Raw genomic sequence first — 19,995 nt, forward strand, 5'->3', positions numbered from 1 at the left:
ATTAATGACATGGATGAAGTTTAATTAAACACCAATGAGGCAATATCTGATTTTTATGAAACAGCATAAGTAAATTATCAGAAACAAAAATCACCAACTTCCCACTCCAAACCCAATCCCTCCTTTAATTAGACTACAATTAAGTTTCAGAGGTTTTAGCAGTTATGATGGTTTTTTTGGGGAAGAAACAATGATGAGAAGATGAACACATGGAAGCACAATGCCCATGTGACCAACACTGAACTGGGAAGTGACTTTAGAACTCAGTTGACTCCTTTTCCCAAGCACAAAGTCTGTGGGAGTATAGAATCCAAAATTTAGTTGACTCTCACTCAATTAAAAAAAAAATTACTTTCCTTAAGAAGGTGGAGAGGACATATGTATGACATTTAATGAAGTATATTACACATACACTTTCAGTGAAATTTACAGCTTAACCTGAACATATAGTTCTATTTTTAGAATGTCTATAAATAAAGAATTGTAAATCTTAACAATAACCCTAAAGATGCAGCAGATGCACAAATCTCGCATACGAAAAGATGGAATCAAGTTACGGATTGGTACCTCTCCAAGGGTCATTAGCTTGATACCTTAATATAAGGTCTGGAGAGCCACTAACTTCAAAACAAGTGGGAGAAAGAAGGGAATGTGTAAATATCTCTCAACTCTCCTGGAGGAGAACTTTGATTTTGGCATAGTCAGGGAGAGAAAAGGAAGAACCTCATCTGGTGGCTCCACCAAAGAAGAGAGAGGAAAAGAAACAAGAGTGAAAATACTGTATGTAGTGTCCTTACCTTCTCCCCTCTACTTCTGATCTAGTGAGATGATGCACCACCTTTTTTTTTTTTTTTTTTTGGTGAGGCAATTGGGATTAAGTGACTTGCCCAGGGTCACTCAGCTAGTAAGTGTTAAGTGTCTGAGGCCGGATTTGAACTCAGGTCCTCCTGAATCCAGAGCTGGTGCTCTATCTACTGCGCCACCTAGCTGCTTCAATGTACCACCTTTTAAAAGTCTTTATAGTCATTATAATCAATCATCATAACTATTTCCCTCCATCCCACTCCCTTCTCATGACATTTACTCTATCTTCTTTTTACCTATTCCTCCTCAGAAGTGTTTTACTTCTGACTATCCTCTCCCTCGCTCTGCACTTCCTTTTTTCACCCTTCCTTCCTTATCCTCTTACCCTCTTACTTTCCTGCAGGGTTAAATAGATTACTCCTCTCAATTAGGTATGATAATGGCAAAATGTATGGTACCTACTTTGCTGGGCTTTTATGAAGAAAATTCTCTGTCAAGCTTAAGGTACTACATACAGGTTATGATGAATAGGATACTATCAGAAAAACCTGGAAAGACCTACATTAACCGAAGCAAAGTGAAATGTACTGTATACAAAATAACAGCAATAGTGGGGGATGATCTGCTGGGAAGCATGTGGTTATTTTCAGCAAGGCAATGATCCAATATAACCGTGAAGGACTTATGAAGATTGCAGCCCATCTGAAGAGAAAGAACTGATAGTATCTGAAAACAGATGGAAACACATTAAAAAAATTTTTTTTTTCTTTTCCTCTTTGACAATTCCTTAATCTGAAGTTTGGGTTTTTTTGACTGTTTTCTCTCACAACTAGCTAATATGGGAATTTTTCCATGACTACTCATGTATAACTTTTTTTTTTTTTATTGTGTGGGGCAATGGGGGTTAAGTGACTTGCCCAAGGTCACACAGCTAGTAAGTGTCAAGTGTCTGAGGTCAGATTTGAACTCAGGTACTCCTGAATCCAGGGCCGGTGCTTTATCCACTGTGCCATCTAGCTGCCCCTCATGTATAACTTATTTTGAATTGCTTGAGTTCTTGTGGGTGGGGGATGGGAATGGAGGGGGGAAGAGAAATTGGAACACAAGGTTTTTAAAAAATTGATGTTAAAATTTTGTTTTTACGTATATTTTGGAAAATAAAATTCTATTAAAAAAGAATGAGATATTTTGGAGTATGCATTTTTAAACATGGCCACTGTGTACATTCATTTTGCTTGACTAGGCTTATGTTTTTTCCCCTGATACTTAATATATTTTAAAGCAATTAAAGTTATTATTTTATTTGTTCCATAAAAAAGTCTTTATAGTCCATAGAGGCAACTATGTGTTGTAGTAGATAGAGTTCTAGTCATGGAGTCAGGAAACTGGAGTTTGAATTTTGTCTCTGATAAGTTCCTTGACCTCTCTCTGCCTATATCCTCAACTGTAAAATGGGAATGATAATTACACCTGCCTCCCAGCATTGTTGTGAGGATCAGATGAGAAAATATTTGTAAAGTGTTTAGCGCTGTGTCTGGCACATAGTAGGCACTTAATAAATCTTTTGTTTCCTTTGTCCCATTCCTCAGACCCTCATGAAGATTGGAGGCAAATTCACACTCACTTTTCAAGCTCTCATTCATATCTGATGCTCATTTTGGTGGTGCTACCCCCCTTTTTAAGACACAAGTAAATTTTTAATCTATTTATCTACACATATTTATATCTATCTATATAAGATCATATGATATAATATATAATAATATATATGTTAGAATATATATATAGGATTATATATATAATATACATATACACACATTTATTTTTCATTGGGTTGGGGAGAGGAGAGAGAGATAATTCATAACTCAGAATGAAATTGAATTTAGAAAAGATAATATATGAGGTAATTTATAAACCTTAAAATGATATATAAATGCAAACTATTATTATTATTATTATTATTATTTTGGTGAGGCAATTGGGGTTAAGTGACTTGCCCAGGGTCACACAGCTAGTAAGCTATTATTATTAAAGTACAATTAGAAAGTGTCACATAACTGTAACTATTATTGTTAATGTACAAGTATAACCAGTCCCATTTTTCTCATTACATTTGTCAATCAGCCTTGGATCATACAATTTAGGATTGAGAACTTCTCATGTAATATATGAGGAAACTAAGGTCTAGAGAATATTAATGGCATATGGAAGTTAGTATTTAGTATTAAATTTAGTATTAAACACTGTTAGTATTTAGAAGAGCTGGGATTCAAATGAAGGTCCTATGATTCTGAATTCCCCTTCTCTTCACTCACACAGCCACCACCCTATTCAAGCTCTCACCTCTCACCTAAAAAGCAATAGCTTCCCAACTGGTCTTCTTGCTTCATTTTTTTCCCATTATAATCCATCCTTCACTCAGATGCAAAATGATTTTCCAAGAAGATATTTCACATTACCCTCTATTTTTTTTTTATTCATTTGGATTTGCTTTGCTGTGTCTTGGTTTCTCATAAAGTCACTAGCTTCCATTTGTTCAGTCCTAATTCTTAGGCAATGATTTTCATCAGAGAGCTTTTGTACCTCCTTTTCCATTTGGCCAATTTGGCTTTTCAAGCTGTTGACTTTTTTTTCTCATGTCTTTCCTGCATCACCCTCATTTCTCTTTCCATTTTTTCCTCTACCTCTCTAACTTTATCTTCAAAGTCCCTTTTGAGTGCCTCTATGGCCTGAAACCAATTCATATTTTGCTTGGAAGCTTTGGATATAGGGGCCCTGACGTTGACATCTTCCTCTGAGGGTGCACCTTGATCTTCCTTGTCACTAATGAAACTTTCTATGGTCTTTACCTTTCTCTGTCTGCTCATCTTGCCTTTCTTTTACTTGACTTTTAGCTCCTTAAAGTGGGGCACTGTTTCCAGGCTGCACTATCCCAAGCTTCAGAAGGTACCAGGTGGTATGATTTAAGGAGGATCAGATTCTTCACTAGCCTGGTCTGTTCCCTGGTCTGTAGATGACCCCAGACCAACTTGCTAATCAACCAGCTTTGTGTGTTGTTGTTGTCAACTCCAACAAGCCTGCACCCCTCCCCTACTTGGGCCACTGCCATGCGAGCCCACCTCCTTTTTCCCAGCAGGGGTGAAAAACCAAAGTTCTGCTTTAGCACTAGCATAGACCCCTGTAGTCTCCCCCCTGCCCAGGGCTCAGCCCTAATTCCAGATGACACTGATGCTGCAGCTGATTCAGAGGCTCTGGGGGGGGGGGTCTCTTTTTCTGGCAAGGCCTTCCTGGAACTGGATCTGTGTCAGGGTGACTGTGGGGTTGGTCTCCACTCCTGTCTCGGCACAGCAGCTCCCTCCTTCTGACCTTCCAAGCTGTCCTTGGTTAGATGTTTTCAGCACATTTTTCTGTGGGAAATTGTTTTATGGCATTATTTGGATATTTTTTGTAGCGATCGTGTCATGACTTTGAGAGCTCACTGCCTTTCCTCCGCCATCTTGGCTCTGCCCTGGAAGTCCCTAAAATGATTTTCCTAAAGACTAGGTCTGGTCGGTGCAGCTAGGTGGCTCAGTGGATAAAGCACTGGCCCTGGATTCAGGAGGACCTGAGTTCAAATCTGGCCTCAGACACTTGACACTTACTAGCTGTGTGACCCTGGGCAAGTCACTTAGCCCTCATTACCCTGGAAAAAAAAAAAGAGTAGGTCTGATCAACTCACCATCCCACTCCCTAACCCCTGTCAAAGTTCCAACGACTTCCTATTACACCCATAATCAAATATAGACTCCTTTGCCACTTAAAACTCTTCACAATCTGGCTACTACCTGGCTTCCTAATCTTCTTACATTCTACCCCACTCCATACATTCCAAAATCCAGCCATCATACTCTACTTGCTTTGCTTCTCATAGAGTACTCCAGGGGCCCATTTCCATTATTCTGCTTGCATTTCCTGTGCCTAGAATGCTGCCCTTCCCTATATCCAACTCTTGGAATTTTTAGTTTCTTCTAAGACTCAGTTCAAGTACTACCTTTTGGGGGCAGCTAGATGGCACAGTAGATAGAGCACTGGTCCTGGAGTCAGGAGTACCTGAGTTCAAATCCGGCCTCAGACACTTAATACTTAACTAGCTGTGTAACCCTGGGCAAGTCACTTAACCCCAATTGCCTCACTAAAAAAATAAATAAATAAATAAAACCCTAAAAAAAACCCAAACAAAACAAAAACCAAGTACTACCTTTTACAGGAGTCCTTTCCTGGTCCCTCCCCCTCCCCCAGCTTCTATTCCCTCTAAGGTTAGCTTCTGTCTATTCTTTGTATTTTGAATATACACACACACACACACACACACACACACACACACACACACACACAGGAGAGAATCTTTCATATTCAAATGTAAGCTATTTGAAGATAGAGACTGTTTTTGCTTTTTTTAAAAAAGAAAATCTATTCCCAGTATTTAGCATAGTGCCTGGCACATAGTAAGGACTTACTACATACTTTTTGATGGATTAATTGATTTTTTAATTGATGTTGTATTGTTTATATGGATTCAGGGTCTAGTGTTTAGTATATAAAATGATCCATGACTTCCAGGGTTTGATAGCCATTGTTACTAATAATACTAATAAACTTCAGTAGATGTGCTGGTGAACTTCTTGGATGACCCCAGTCTTCTCCACTCTTCAAACAGAACTACTGCTTTAGAAATAAGAGGTAGTAGTTGTCAGAGTGTGACACAGAACATACAAATAGAATATTGATTTGATAAGCCTCTAAGAGGCAGACTCACATACAATAAGGATTTTTTATTTGTCATTGTTAAATGTATAATCTAGTAGTTTGGTTATAAAAATGATTAATGATATTCTAAAAAAAAAAATCAGCATCCCATCTATCCCCCTCCCATGCCTCCACTGTCCAGCATTTCTCTACCAACAGCTATCTCACCTTTTTCCTGACCTAGAAAGATGGAATATAGTTGTAAAATGTACTCATAGATGTGAAACATTTTAGAAATGTTCTTGTTGGAAGTGAGCAGAACCAGGAGAACACCATACACAATAACAGCAACATTGCGCAATGATCAACTGTGATAGATTTAGCTCTTCTCAGCAATACAATGATCCAAGGCAATTCCAAAAGACTCAGGATAGAAAATGCTCTCCATATCTAGGAAAAAGAACTGTGGAGTCTGAATGTAGATCAAAGCATACTATTTTCACTTTATTTGTTGTTGTTTTTAAATTTTCTTTCTTGGGGTTTTTCCCTTTTGATTCTTTCACAACATGACTAATGTGGAAATATGTTTAATATGATAGCATGTATATAACCTATATCATATTGGTTGCTATCTTGGGGGGGGGTAAGGAAAGGAGAGAGAAAAATGTGGAACTCAAAATCTTACAAAAATGAATGTTGAAAACTGTCTTTACATGTAATTGGAAAAAAATAAAATACCATTAAGATAAAAATGTAATTGGGAAATATTTTAATAAAATGAATAAAATTTAAAAAAAAGAAATGTTCTTGGTATCAATTGTCAGTTAACATAGCAGAATCAGCACATGCTCACTGAAAAAAAAAGTCATTGAGGAAAACAAAAAGCAAAATTAACTTTTGGATGAGTTTAGTCATTTTCAAGAACTGGATTAGAAATATCAGGCACCACTATAAAAAACAGTTAGTAAAACCCCTCCTAGGTAAATCCCACAAAAGAGGGCCTACACTTAGCATTGAAAGTGCAGTAGAGATAACATGTGTAGCTTATTATCAGCAAAGTGACTTATTGGAAGTATCTTTTTTTTTTGGTAAATAGAAGGAGGGACTGAAAGATCATGAGAGGTTTGTTCTGGATGGAGAGGAGAAGGGTGTAGGGTGAATGTACACCAATGGTGAGAGCTGCTGCTACCCTGAATTGAATATAATCATGAGCAGTAGGAACTTTGTCTGACTTATCAGCCCACTTATTGAATAATGTACTTGCACAGAATTTGCTGTTTGTCTGGGTGTGCCTGTTTGCGACTCTATAGTACCTGGTGAAGTTTATTCCCTCCCTACTCTCTTTCTTGCCTTGTAGCTGCCAGATGAACTCTCACTGAAACTCTCAGATGTTTCCTACTTACTCTAGACCTTGTTTATTAACACTTGTACTTTGGTAAGGGGTTTTGTTTCCAGATAAAAATGAGATGATTTTTGTTGCATTCTGGGCAAATTTTTGCTACAAAGGAGTGGACTATACAAGGGAAGAAAAGTCAAAACTGACATAGACTTACCCATGAGCCCATATTAGGCTCCCTCACTGATTGTCCAAAGGAGAGCCTCACAGGTACTGCCATGGTCTAAGAAGGATATTCTATTGTTACACATTGGCATTTAGTTCATAGCTTCAGAATTCCCAGTCTGTACCAGGACCTTTCCTTTGGGGTTTCCTTTCATGAGTTGATTGGTTTATTCTTTCTATATATTTGAGGCAAGTTGATTTATGATATCTTGAAATAGGGTCCATACTTTTTTTTTTTTTTTGGTTTTCAAGGAGTGCAATGTTTCTTAAAAGATCTTTCCTACACAATTTTCTCCTCTAAACTACTCATTATCCTTCCAGTTCTTTCCACAAGAGCTTTTATTTCCTTTTTTACCTTTTGTTTTATTTCTTGTAGGTATTTGTGTAGTCCCTGTGAACAATCCATCTTTTCTTTTGAGTCTCTTCTTGTAATTACTAAAGAGTTAGATTTGCAATACTTTGAATTGATGTTTTCTTTGATTTAATCATCTCTTCAGACTTATAGGGCTTTGTTCAAAGGTGAAGTTCCAACTCCTTTTTTTGGTTTTGTTTGTTTTGTTTTTGGTTTTGTTTTTTGTAGGGCAATGGGGGTTAAGTGACTTGCCCAGGGTCACACAGCTAGTAAGTGTCAGGTGTCTGAGGTCAGATTTGAACTCAGGTCCTCCTGAATCCTAGGCCAGTGCTTTATCCACTATGCTACCTAGCTGCCCCTGAGGTTCCAACTCCTAATACAATTTTGGGGGTTAGGTGGGTTGGTATGGGCCCTGTTTCGTCTCACCTTCCATCCCTTAAGTTCTTGTGCAGAATTCTTCCTCCTAGGGTTAGATTCCTTCTGGACCTTTGGAATTCCAAATGCTAAATATTCAGAGCCCTTTCTGGCATCTCAGTATAGGACATTAGGGACCTCAGATCCCTTATAGTTAGGCTATTCTAGTCTAGGCATTGTAGCATCATGTTGGCCCAAGGTGGTCAGCACCATGCTAGTCACTGCCACTAGATAGGGCTTCCAATGTCCTCACCATCCGGCTTCTTCAGCCCAAGGAGCTAGTTCTTGTCACCCCTGAATCCAGAGCCTGAAAGGCTCCAATGTATCCAATCTCTGATTGGTCCTGTGCTGACTTTGTTCAAGGGGCCCCCTTTCTCATTGCCTGTGGGGAGTTCTGTAGATGATGTCACTCACTGCAGTTTCTCATTGGATTTCTTGATCATTATTCTTTGTTATGAATTTCAGGATTTTGCTAGTATAGGTGTATGGGAGCTGGTGGCCTGGCTCCTCTTTAGGCAACCATCTTGGCAAGAAGAGGTGGGGAAGGAAACTCCCTCCTTTAACCTTCTATAGAATGTAGATATTTTAGCGTATATATTTAGTAAGCATTTGCACAATTTTCTCTATTTTGCCTCGTTGTATTCTTAGATTCCAGGACATTAATGAAGTAAAGACACACTACACAGAGGTTTTATACAGCACCCCACACAATACCTTGTGCCGATGAGCAGATAGTAATTGTTATTTATACGACATCCAACAAACCAGAAAACTGAAATGAGCTGAATTTTGTCCTACTTCACAATTTGGGACCGTTGACCCTTAAGTACAGCAGGATCTTGAAATGCCCCTGGAATCAAAGAAATATGAAATTATGATCCATATTATTTTGGAAGCAATTATATTTTTATGACATCTCAAGTTTTTAAAAACTAGTCATCTACATTGTGTATACATGGCAATTCCAAATTAACTGAAATACTTAATTAACTAGAAGATTCCTATCTTTAATGATTGTGTGTGTGCAAGAATTTGCTGCAAGTGCTGTTTTGATAATGCCAGGTGGAAAGAATGCTTTGCAACCTATTATGTTTCTTTTCTCATTGTTTGTAAACCAGTAAACTACCAAGTTTGAGAAGCTCTGCTTGGTTTTGAGAGTGATGATTGTCAATCCTGGTTTTATGGTGCACCAAGAACTTCTTATTTACCCAAAAGGACATTATAGAATTCTCAAAATATTGTAATCACTTTGACATAAAACATGAACACATCCCATACAATTTTAGTTTATTATATAAAATCAGAGCAACAAAGACAGGTTGTCATCATTCAAGAGAGATTGAGATTCCCTGTTCCAAGTTAGGATGTGGCTGTACACACATTGCATATCTTTATATACGTTGTTCTACTCTTCCATTCCTTGCTTCCTGAATTTATTTATCTCAATGACTTTCAATCAATAGTAAAAAAACTGACAATCCTGCCTAATTTTCATGTCTTTTCCATATATGTGTGTGGAAGTGTATGCATATGTGCATGTATATATATTATAATGATTAGTCTTTAATCAAAGTTGAAATTAATAAGATGATTGGAATCAAGGGTGCTTTGCTATATTGCAAAGTAATTTCTATTTTCAATGACTAATTTAGGAGTATAGGAAAGTCATGGGAAGCCAATATGTGTTTCTTTAAAATAGTGTATAATGGGGGGCAACTAGGTGGTGCAGTAGATAAAGCACTGGCCCTGGATTCAGGAGGACCTGAGTTCAAATCCAGCCTCAGACACTTGACACTTACTAGCTGTGTGACCCTGGGCAAGTCACTTAACCCCCATTGCCCTGCCAAAAAAAAAATAGTGTATAATCTGAAGTAACTGCTATTCTACAGCTGACTTGGTCCTCTTTGATTTGCTCTTAAAGATACTGAACAGTGTGAATCTAGTTAATTCAGCATTCTTTCCCCTGATCTCTTGTGTTTTAAATTAATTAGATTGTATTGTGTCTAGAAAGAATTATATGGTCTACAGCTATCACATCATTAACTTGGGGTTGGCATTATTCTTTTGAGAACACCGTTCTATCATTTAGCCTCCTTGCTTCCTGTCCTTGGGAGAAAAATGTTTCTCCTTCAATTGCTCATTCCTGTTCAGGTACAAATTAACAGGAGTAACCCATGAAAAGTGAGACCGGCGAGTATTGGACAAAAGGATTTGGACCCTAGAAACTACTCCTGTTTATCAACTGTCTCCTCCTACCATTTCTGCTCTAACCTTGCTGTCTCCCTCTCCTGCTTTGATTTGGAGTTGAAAAAGAGACTCTACAACTATGAAAAATGAGCAAAACAAGAATAGAAATGCATTGTTCTTTGACTTAAGATCTTAGAGCTAAAGCTGGAAGGGATATCTTTTACCCAAGAGCTAGTAATCTTTCCACTTGTCCCACATTGCTTCCCTCATGTTTACGAAAAATCCATGTTCGTGTTTTACTGTCACCTGTGCTATTTGTTAAACAACATTAATATTTTTATACAAAGCCTAAATACTGATATTTAGATTGGAAAGCTCAGTGAGGATAGAGATTATATCTTGTTAAAGTTAACCTTTTGTTGTTGTGCAGTTGTTTCAGTCATGTCCAACACTTTGTGGCTCCATTTGGGGTTTTCTTGGCAAAGATACTGGAGCGGTTTGCCATTTCCTTTTCCAGCTCAATATAGAGGGTTAAGGGACTTGCCCACGGTCACACAGTTAGTAAATGTCTGAGGTCAAATTTGAACTCATGACATTGTCTTCCTGATTCCAAGCCTAAAACCTTTACACAGGCATAAAACTATGAAAGTGGAAGTATATGCATTCAAAGAAGACTCCCAGGTCAATTGTCCCTTCATCCTTCAAGATTACTTCAGCCCTGGAACTCACACTTCATCAGAATCCTCTCTGCCTCTAGGGTCCCTCTGATTGGAGGAGATTGTGGAGAGCTCCTCCCAGAATCTCTGTTTAAATATGGTACCAAACCCAGTGTCTCTTCATCTTCCACCTGGCTGTATTCTGGACATCTCCATGGTCATGCCCCTGAGCAGGGTACCTTCCCTTCCCCTCCCCTACTTTTCAGCTTCCTTTTGGGTGTTGTCTTCCCCCATTAGATTGCGAGCTACTTGAGGGTAGGGATTGTTTCTTTTTGTTATCTATATTCCCAGCACTAAACGCAGTGTCTGGCACATAGTAGGTGCTTAACAAATATTTATTGATCAATAGACTTATAAATATTATTATTTTTTCCCCTTTCTGATTACTGTTTCCTTTTGTCCACAGTTGACAGACCCGTTAGAGTGTATGCTGATGGAATATTCGACCTCTTCCACTCTGGCCACGCTAGAGCACTTATGCAGGCTAAAACGTTGTTTCCCAACAGTTACTTGCTGGTAGGAGGTAAGACCTGAACTTTTCCTTCATTCCCTTATGTAGTTCCTAAGTAGATCTCCTGCCTGCCATCAGAACAAAATAAAATACAATATTGTTATGTTTTCAATTCAGGTGACATGGTGATGGCACAATTTCTAACCTGTTCGTGTTCTTTTGTCCAGTCTATGAAAAGAAAATAATTTTTAAAAAAATCAGGTAGGAGTAGCTAGAGCAGTAGGAGCACAGTGGATAGAGCCCTGGAGTCAGGAGGACCTGAGTTCAAATGTGACCCTAGACACTAGCTGCATGCAAGTCATTAACCCTGATTGCCTCAAAAAAAAAAATCATCAGGTAACAGGATGCCACCTATTCTCAGTATCCTGGGATCATAATATCACCAGAAATAACTGTGCTTTCCACAGTGCCTTTCTCCATGAAATTCAATCATTTAGCAGGCATAATCTTTTATTTCTAAGAGGATTTATAGCAAAGTGATCTTATTCCTATTTTTTACATAAGAATCAAGAATAATCAGAATGACTGTGGGCAAGGATAGTAGCTGTCTTCTACACATATTTAATATAGTGCTATGTGTAAACTGAGAATTTAATAACAATTTGAATTCAATTGCATATTTATACAAAGTATGTCAGAGAAAGAGATTTAGCTATTTTATGGGGGCCAGTATGCACAAACATATGTGGGAGGGCTTCTTCAAAGAACACCTGCTCTTAATTTTAAACTAATGCTCTTTTTTTTTTTTTTTTTTTAGTGAGGCAATTGGGGTTAAGTGACTTGCCCAGGGTCACACAGCTAATAAGTGTTAAGTATCTGAGGCCAAATTTGAATTCAGGTCCTCCTGAATCCAGGGCCGGTGCTCTATCCATTGCACCATCTAGCTACCCCCTAAACTAATGCTCTTAATAAGAGCTTTTCTCTGCTCTTAATTAAACAAGAATGTATTAAACACCTACTATGTGCTAGGTACTGAGGTTACAAAGACAAAATAAAAGTCTCTTCCCCTACTGGAAGCTTACATTCTACTTGAGAAGAATAACATGCACACAAATAAGTCAATACAAATGATATACAAGGTAATTTGGAGGAAGGAGAGGGGGGTGGGCTAACCACTCAGGGAATTAGGAAAGGTTGGCAGATCTGAGTCTTGACTGGCAAAACATATTACAAGAGGTAAAGGTGAGGAGGGGGAGCAGTCCAGGCCTGGGGGCCAGTCCAGGCAAAAGTATAGAGGTTGATGGAGGAGCATTTCATGGTAAGGACAACAAACAGACCAGTTGTATTAGAACGAACATAGATTCCATGTGGAGGAGTTGAGTGAAAAGTCTAGAAGAGTAGTGGAGGAAGCAGGTAGCACTGGGGAGCTAGGTGGGCTATACTGTCAACCATGTAGGGATACAGCAGGCTGAGTTGGCATGCTCATACAACTTGGTCTCTCTCCCTTTGTGTAGTTGGAGCTTACCTAGCAGCTCACTCCCTTTTAGAGGTGTTGTTGTTGTTGTTCAGTTGTTCTTCAGTCATGTCTAACTCTTCGTGACCCCGTTGGGGATTTTCTTCGCAAAGATACTGGAATAGTTTGCCATTTCCTTCTCCAGCTCATTTTAAAGATGACAAAAGCAAGGCAAATAGGGTTAAGTGAATTGCCTAGGGTCACACAGCTGGTAAGTGTCTGAGGTCAGATTTGAACTCAGGAAGACGAGTTTTCTTGGCTCCAGGCCTGGCATCTAGCTGCTCCTCTAGAGGTGTTGCTTTCCGTTTCAAGCAACTTACCTCCTCCACTTTTAAAAGTCAGGCAAAAAGCATAGCTAAAACAGAAGGAAAGGATGATGCGAGCTTTTCTTCTCTTGCAGCCTTTGTTCTTAAAGACTTACAAGTTCATCTCTTGAGTTCTCTGAATCCCAGATTCGTTGCCAGCACTTTTGCTGATCAACAGCCTTTTCACATTTATCTACTTAAGAAAGAAAGTAAACATTTAAAACAAAGGTAAATGTCTCCCAATCTGGGAGGGAAGGTGGTGGTAGGGATATAAAAGTGACTCTTACAGTTGACCCTAATTTGTGGAGGAAGAGAGGGGAAAGTAATGGAAAATCACCAGTCCCTTTTTTCCAGCCCTCTGTATTAGGATTTGTCCTGGACTTCATTGATACTTGCAGCATCCTTATTGCCCTGCATCAGGACTCCCCGCAGCCATCCTCAACCTCCCATCTGCTCTCTGTGGCATGTACTTCCTCCTTCTCCTTCCTGTTTGCTTCTCCATTCCTTGTGTCCTTGGCTTTCACATCTGCTTCTCCTGAATCACCAGGCTCCTTCCCCAAGGTCAGGGTCAGTAACCCTTTACATAGTTTACACTCAGGTCAAATCCAAAATCTCCTTGGAGCTTAGAGAATACTTGAAAGGGGACTGTGTGCCCACAGCCAGCCGGATTCCTAGCTCTTGCTCCTTTTCCAAGTGTTTCAGTGAAACTTCAATAGGTAGGTTATCATCATTTGGAGCCAAATTGTGAAGGGCTTTGTTTGTTTGTTTGTTTTTGGTGAGGCAATTGGGGTTAAGTGACTTGCCCAGGGTCACACAGCTAGTAAGTGTTAAGTGTCTGAGGTCGGATTTGAACTCAGGTACTCCTGAATCCAGGGCCAGTGCTCTATCCACATGTGAAGGGCTTTAAATACCAACTGAAGGCATCCTAGTGATGATGGGAGCCACTAAAGCTTTTGAATCAGGGATCAGGAAAGTCACATAGTTAGTCTACTGTCCTGGGGAACAGTGAAATTCCATCAGCATCTTTCTCTGGATCCAAGTATTCATTGAAGACATTAAGAAAGGCAACAATAGGTGGTCCCTAAATTCTATAAAAGGGGCAGCTAGGTGGCACAGTGGATAGGGTGTTGGGCCCGGAGTCAGGAAGATTCATTTTCTTGAGTTCAAATCTGGCCTCAGATACCTACTAGCCGTGTGACTCTGGACAAATCACTTAACCCTGTCTGCCTCAGTTTCCTCATCTGTAAAATGAGCTGGAGAAGGAAATGGCAAACCACTCCAGTATCCTTGTCAAGAAAACCCTAAACTGGGTCACAGATAGTTGGACATGACTGAAAATGACAGAACAACAACCAAAAGTCTTATAACATTAGACCTTCAAACTTCCCTGAATTCTGTATTCAAAGAGAAAAAGTACTTCAATAATGGTGTGCAATTTGGATTTGGCATCACTTAGGGCCTGTGCTTAAGTCCCATTTCATCTCTGATGCTGTGTGACCATGGTCAAGTCATTGAACTTCTTTAGGCCTTAGTTTTCTCACCCATCAAATGACAAAATAAATTCTAAACTGTTCCTTTTGGCAAACATATCTCACAGTAGCCCATAAACAATCTTGGAAAAACAAAACAGAGAAACAAAAAACAAACCGACACATAAAGGAACCTCATTCTTATTGAAGAAAACATCCATGTTATAAAGGAATGTTCTATTTCTTGTTCTTCAACCATATCTTCAAGCATAATTGTTGACATTTTAACCAGTATCTATTTTTTCATTTGAATCATTGAATATCAAAGTATGTGTTAACTTAGTTTAGGGACTCTTATCAAATTTTTTTGTTTGTTTTGTTTTTTGTGAGGCAATTGGGGTTAAGTGACTTGCCCAGGGTCACACAGCTAGTGTTAAATGTCTGAGGCCGGATTCGAACTCAGGTATTCCTGAATCCAGCGCCGGTGCTCTATCCACTGCGCCATCTAGCTGCCCCTCTTATCAAATTCTTAATAAAAATTCTCTACTCCTTCAGTATAGTGTAGTAGAAAGGGTGCTGTACTAGATTTGGAGTCAGCAGAGCTTGTTGTTGTTCAATTGTTTCAGTCGTATCTGACTCTCCATAACACCCATTTGTGGTTTTGTTGGCAAAGATATTGGAATGGTTGGTCATTTCCTTCTCCAGCTCATTTTACAGATGAGGAAACTGAAGCAAACAGGGATAAATGACTTGCCCAGAGTCACATAGCTAGATTTGAACTCAGGTCTTTCTGGCTCCATGCCCAGTATTCTATCCACTGTGCTACCTAGCTGCCCAGGAATCAGTAGAAACATAGGTACAAATTTTCTTTTTGACACTATGACTGTAGACAAGTCATTTCTTTTATCTGAACATCAATTTCCTCATCTGTGAAATGAGAATAGGCAATCTCACAGGGTTGTGGAGAAGATCAAATGAGATAATGCATGTAAAGTGTTTTGCAAACACATGCTGTGTCTTCTGCTATTATCTTCTAAAACAGATGTTGTTAAGCAAGTTGCAATTATCCTCATGATCATCTCTGCTTATGCTCATTATCATCCTCATGCAAAGTTGATGACTAACTGTCCCATAAAATTCTATTTCTTGTTCCCTTTGAGTGCATGATGAAACCAGTTCTACCAACTTCAATATTTACCTCACTGAGGAGAGTCTTAGAGTTTTTTTCTCCATTTGGGTGTGCATGCCTTTGACCAGGACCCTGTTAGTTCAGGTCTGTAGGTCATTCAACAGTTAATAAAAAAATTAATAAAATGGGGGCAGCTAGGTGGCACAGTGGATAAAGCACCAGCCCTGGATTCAGGAGTACCTGAGTTCAAATCCAGCCTCAGACACTTGACACTTACTAGCTGTGTGACCCTGGGCAAGTCACTTAACCTCCATTGCCCCCCCCCCCCAATTAATAAAATAAAAGTTTACTTAGCCATAGCATAGACAGGATATTTAACAAGGATACTCTAGTATCAAACCTAAGCAGACCTACTACCTACCCTCTGTGGCAGTTGAAAAATGAAATAACTGAGGAAACAAAGGTTTGAGCTTTTTAGGACATCAATTTATTAAGCAACGCATGCCAACTGTTCAACAAGTCAGGACCAGTAGCATTCCTTAACTTTGGCACTATACCCCGAATTCGAGGGAGACAGACTTTAATGCATTAAAAACAATTAATCAAATCAGACCAATTAATTAAAAGAAAACAATTAACCAGGATGATCTGATTTCTAATGGGAGGAAAGATTAGGGACTTTCTGACTCGGGAGGGGAGAGAAAACAGGTGCAGTTCCCTGAAATCAGAAAAAGTCGTGTTCCATTCACTTCAAGTGTCATAAATAATCAAAAGAACGTGGAAACAATAACTGATTGATCAGTATGGGGCCAATTTTCAGATAAGACACAGGGGTTGCTTGAGATGTATAATTGTGAGAAAACTCCTCGCATCAGTCTTTGGATCTGACTGAGTTTCTGGTCAGCATAACCTAGGTCCTTAATTAAGCGTCTCTAAACAATAGGTAGAGTGGTCTAGCTTCCCAGCCATGGAAGGCTAAGTTCAAACAATGCAAAAAAGTTTCTTCCCAATTCCCACAACAGAACAAAGTTTTCTCACAGGACAGAAATTAGCCTAGACTCCTAATTGAATAGAAAGGGAACTGAGCTGGCACCAGAACTGAGTCACAAGATGGAATCAGGGCGGTTCACTCAATTCTCATCGCTACTTGGTGTTCTAATCCCTTCAATTCCTTCAAATCTTGTCTCCATGTGATTCATATGTGAATACAGCTCTAAAAGACATTACCAGAGACCTTAAGGACAAAGACAAGGTCAACTAGGAAAAAAGATGGCCTATTTATATAATAACTAATATATAAATAGTGCTTTTATAAAGCACTCTATATGTATATATGCACAAACAGATGCATATGTGATGCATATATACATGCATTATACACACACATGTATAGATAGATGAAAGGAAGATAGAAGATAAAGGGATAGCTAGGTTAGATAAACAGATGGACAGACAGATATGTAGAGTATCCCAAAAGTTTTAGTGCAGTTTTAAGTTTAAAACTTAAAGATTTTAGGGACTCCCTGTATATTTCTTTTCTTTCTTTCTTTTTTTTTTTTTGGTGAGGCAATTGGGGTTAAATGACTTGTCCAGGGTCACACAGCTAGTAAGTGTCAAGTGTCTGACTGAGGCCGAATTTGAACTTAGGTACTCCTGTCTCCAGGGCCAGTGCTCTACCCATTGTGCCACCTAGCTGCCCCCTCCCTGTATATTTCAGTGTGTCTTCTGCAAAACTGAAGGTCTGTGGTCCCTAAAAGACGGAGACATTGAAATGTAAAAGGGAAAGTTTTCCATTACAAAATAAACAGACCTTCCCTCCCATCCTCACCCCCCACCCCCCAGAAAGGTTGGAAGGGTTGAATAGCTCTTTTGCAAATAAAGAGGACAAGGATCTTGCCTCCAGGTCATAAGCTGAATTCCTACTCTTGTCCTCTAGTTGATCATTTGAATAAGATTTCCAAAGGAGTATGTGTAAGACTGAATTGAGACTAACCTTCTTAAATGACAGGTTCTTAACCCAGTGTCCATGGACTTCATGGATATATTTGGGGGGACCTGTGAACTGAAAAGGGAAAAATATATATATCTTTATTTGAATATGTTGGTATATATTTTATTTTAATCCTTTAAAAAATTATTTTGACCAGATTGCCAAAGGGGTCCATGACACACACACAAAAGGTTAAGAACCAATTCTCCCAAGCCAAGATAGAATAGTTTCCTGAGGGAAAGGGCTTTTAAACCAGTTAAGGTTCATCGAATTACCTCAGTTTCCTCATTTGTAAAATGAAGAGAGTGGACTGAATGACCTCTAAGTTCTCTCCGAGCTCTAAATCTGTGGTCCTATAAATGTTCACCTGCACTCTCTAGACCCTCCTTAGAACGATACACATTAGACATACAGGTGTTTATGTTTCTATGTACACTTCCTCTTTATTTTGTCCATCTTCCAAATAAGTAAGTAGCCTGATAACTTCTGCTTCAACTTATCAAGTAACCCTTGAAACCATTACTTGTGGTGCTGATTCAGCTTTGAGTTTATGTCCTCAGAATTTTGCAAAGGAAGGGCACTTTATGCTACAAAATCAATTCTTGTCATTCAGACAGAAGAGGTGATTCCACCATTTTGAATTTCTTCTTTTTAAAAATCCATATTGCAATTAGTAGGATCATATGACACTCTATTACTGCCACCTAGTGGACTTGTTACCCCAACTGTAAATAGCCACATTTTTATCAACATTTGTTCTTATCTACATTAAAACTGTGCTTAATTTAAAGGCTACAAACATACTACCTTGTGAATAGGTCTGTTCGCTTTTAGAGGACCACATGATCTCTGCTAGAGCTGACTTCTTGTTCCATCTGCGTGGAATGATTTTGAGGCCTGAGTGCCCTCTTCCCCACCTGCTTTAGCTACATTCATCTAGTTTAACATCTTTCATCTTGAAACTGAACATCAGTGCACTAAAGCATCAGTGGCTTAGGTTAGGCCATAAAATATAATATGCTTAACAGGTGCTAAAGCTCAAAAGGAATTCTGGATTACTGTCATATGACCAGAATGCAAGGACCATATTGGTCATGGATACCTCTGTTACTTGTACTGCTTTTTAAGTGCACTGTGGTATCTTTAGAGGAAGAAATGGCAAACCATTCCAGGATCTTTGTCAAGAAAGTCCCAAATGGGGTCATGGAGAGTCACATGATTAATGGATTACACAGCAACAAATGACAACTTTAAAAATTATACTTGGTAAGGACCTTACTTGTACAACTGTTCTAGTAAGCTGCAGAACTGCCAACTCTGTGCTTAGCCTTATCTCAGGAGTGACCAAAATCAGAATTGTACTGTTTCAGTATCACTGATGCTACAAGATGCTTGGAATCAATTGATATATCCCAACAAGGGGTAGGACAGATTTGACCTGTCCAAGAAAACAGGCAAAAAACTATCCAATTTTACTGTATTAAGGACTTTTACACCACCTACTTCCAAAAAGGATTTGAGGCTACTTTAAAAAATAAACATGATCGGGGGAGCTAGGTGGCGCAGTGGATAATGTACCGGCCCTGGATTTAGGAGGATCTGAGTTCAAATCCAGCCTCAGACACTTGACACTAGCTGTGTGACCCTGGGCAAGTCACTTAACCCTCGCTGCCCCACAAAAAAAAACAAAAAACCAAAACAAAACACAAAACATGATCATTCCTCTAAAAGAGATGAAAATCAAAAACAGAACAAACATCAAACAAAAGGAACAGAGAAATAGATGTTAACAGGTTCATGGATGAAATAGTTAAACTAGATAAACAATGGCAGCAAAATGTAATGAAAAGAGGAATCAATTTAGAATGGAGACATCTGGGTTTGATTCCTGGCTGTACTATGATCCTTGCTAAACTCACTTAACTTGTTTTGAGTCTTACTTTAGTCAATAAAATGGGGATTGTAAAAATGTGTGCTAATTACCTCATGGGGTTGTTGTCAAGAAAGCACTTGGTAGAACATAATTTCTATATTATATTTGTACCTATTTTTGTAAAATATTAAATTTATATTATATGAGTTATTGTAATCATCATGTTTTCTTAAAATCATATCTGTGATACTTGCCCAAACAATGTAGGACTATTTCTGGGTATACTTTGTGGCTATGTCCCAAGCTCAACTTGAGGATCTTAATGTCAGTAGAACCAGTGAGCTAATAACTTACCTCTATAAAGCATTTTACAGTTTGCAAGACACTTCATCTTGATTAAGACTCAGAATTACTCTGTTGGGATGGTGCTATCATTTTCTGTATTTTATATAGGTTTGAACCCCAAAGAGATTAAGCGACTTGCCCATTGTTGGGAGTAGACCTTA

The 19,995-nt window shown here is 38.8% G+C and overlaps 1 protein-coding gene across 4 annotated transcripts in view; it reads left to right on the forward strand.

The window, feature by feature from the left end:
* Positions 1 to 19,995, forward strand: part of PCYT1B (phosphate cytidylyltransferase 1B, choline) — a 126,820-nt gene that overhangs the window by 60,894 nt on the left and 45,931 nt on the right. For all 4 annotated transcript variants that reach the window (XM_043996176.1, XM_043996175.1, XM_043996174.1 and 1 more), the window contains one exon: positions 11,166 to 11,282. In XM_043996176.1, the coding sequence (XP_043852111.1) occupies positions 11,166 to 11,282 (117 nt within the window). The remainder of the gene's footprint in view (positions 1 to 11,165; positions 11,283 to 19,995) is intronic.

Source organism: Dromiciops gliroides, chromosome 3 (genome assembly GCF_019393635.1).
Source record: "Dromiciops gliroides isolate mDroGli1 chromosome 3, mDroGli1.pri, whole genome shotgun sequence".
In the NCBI taxonomy this organism is placed as follows: Eukaryota; Metazoa; Chordata; class Mammalia; order Microbiotheria; family Microbiotheriidae; genus Dromiciops; species Dromiciops gliroides.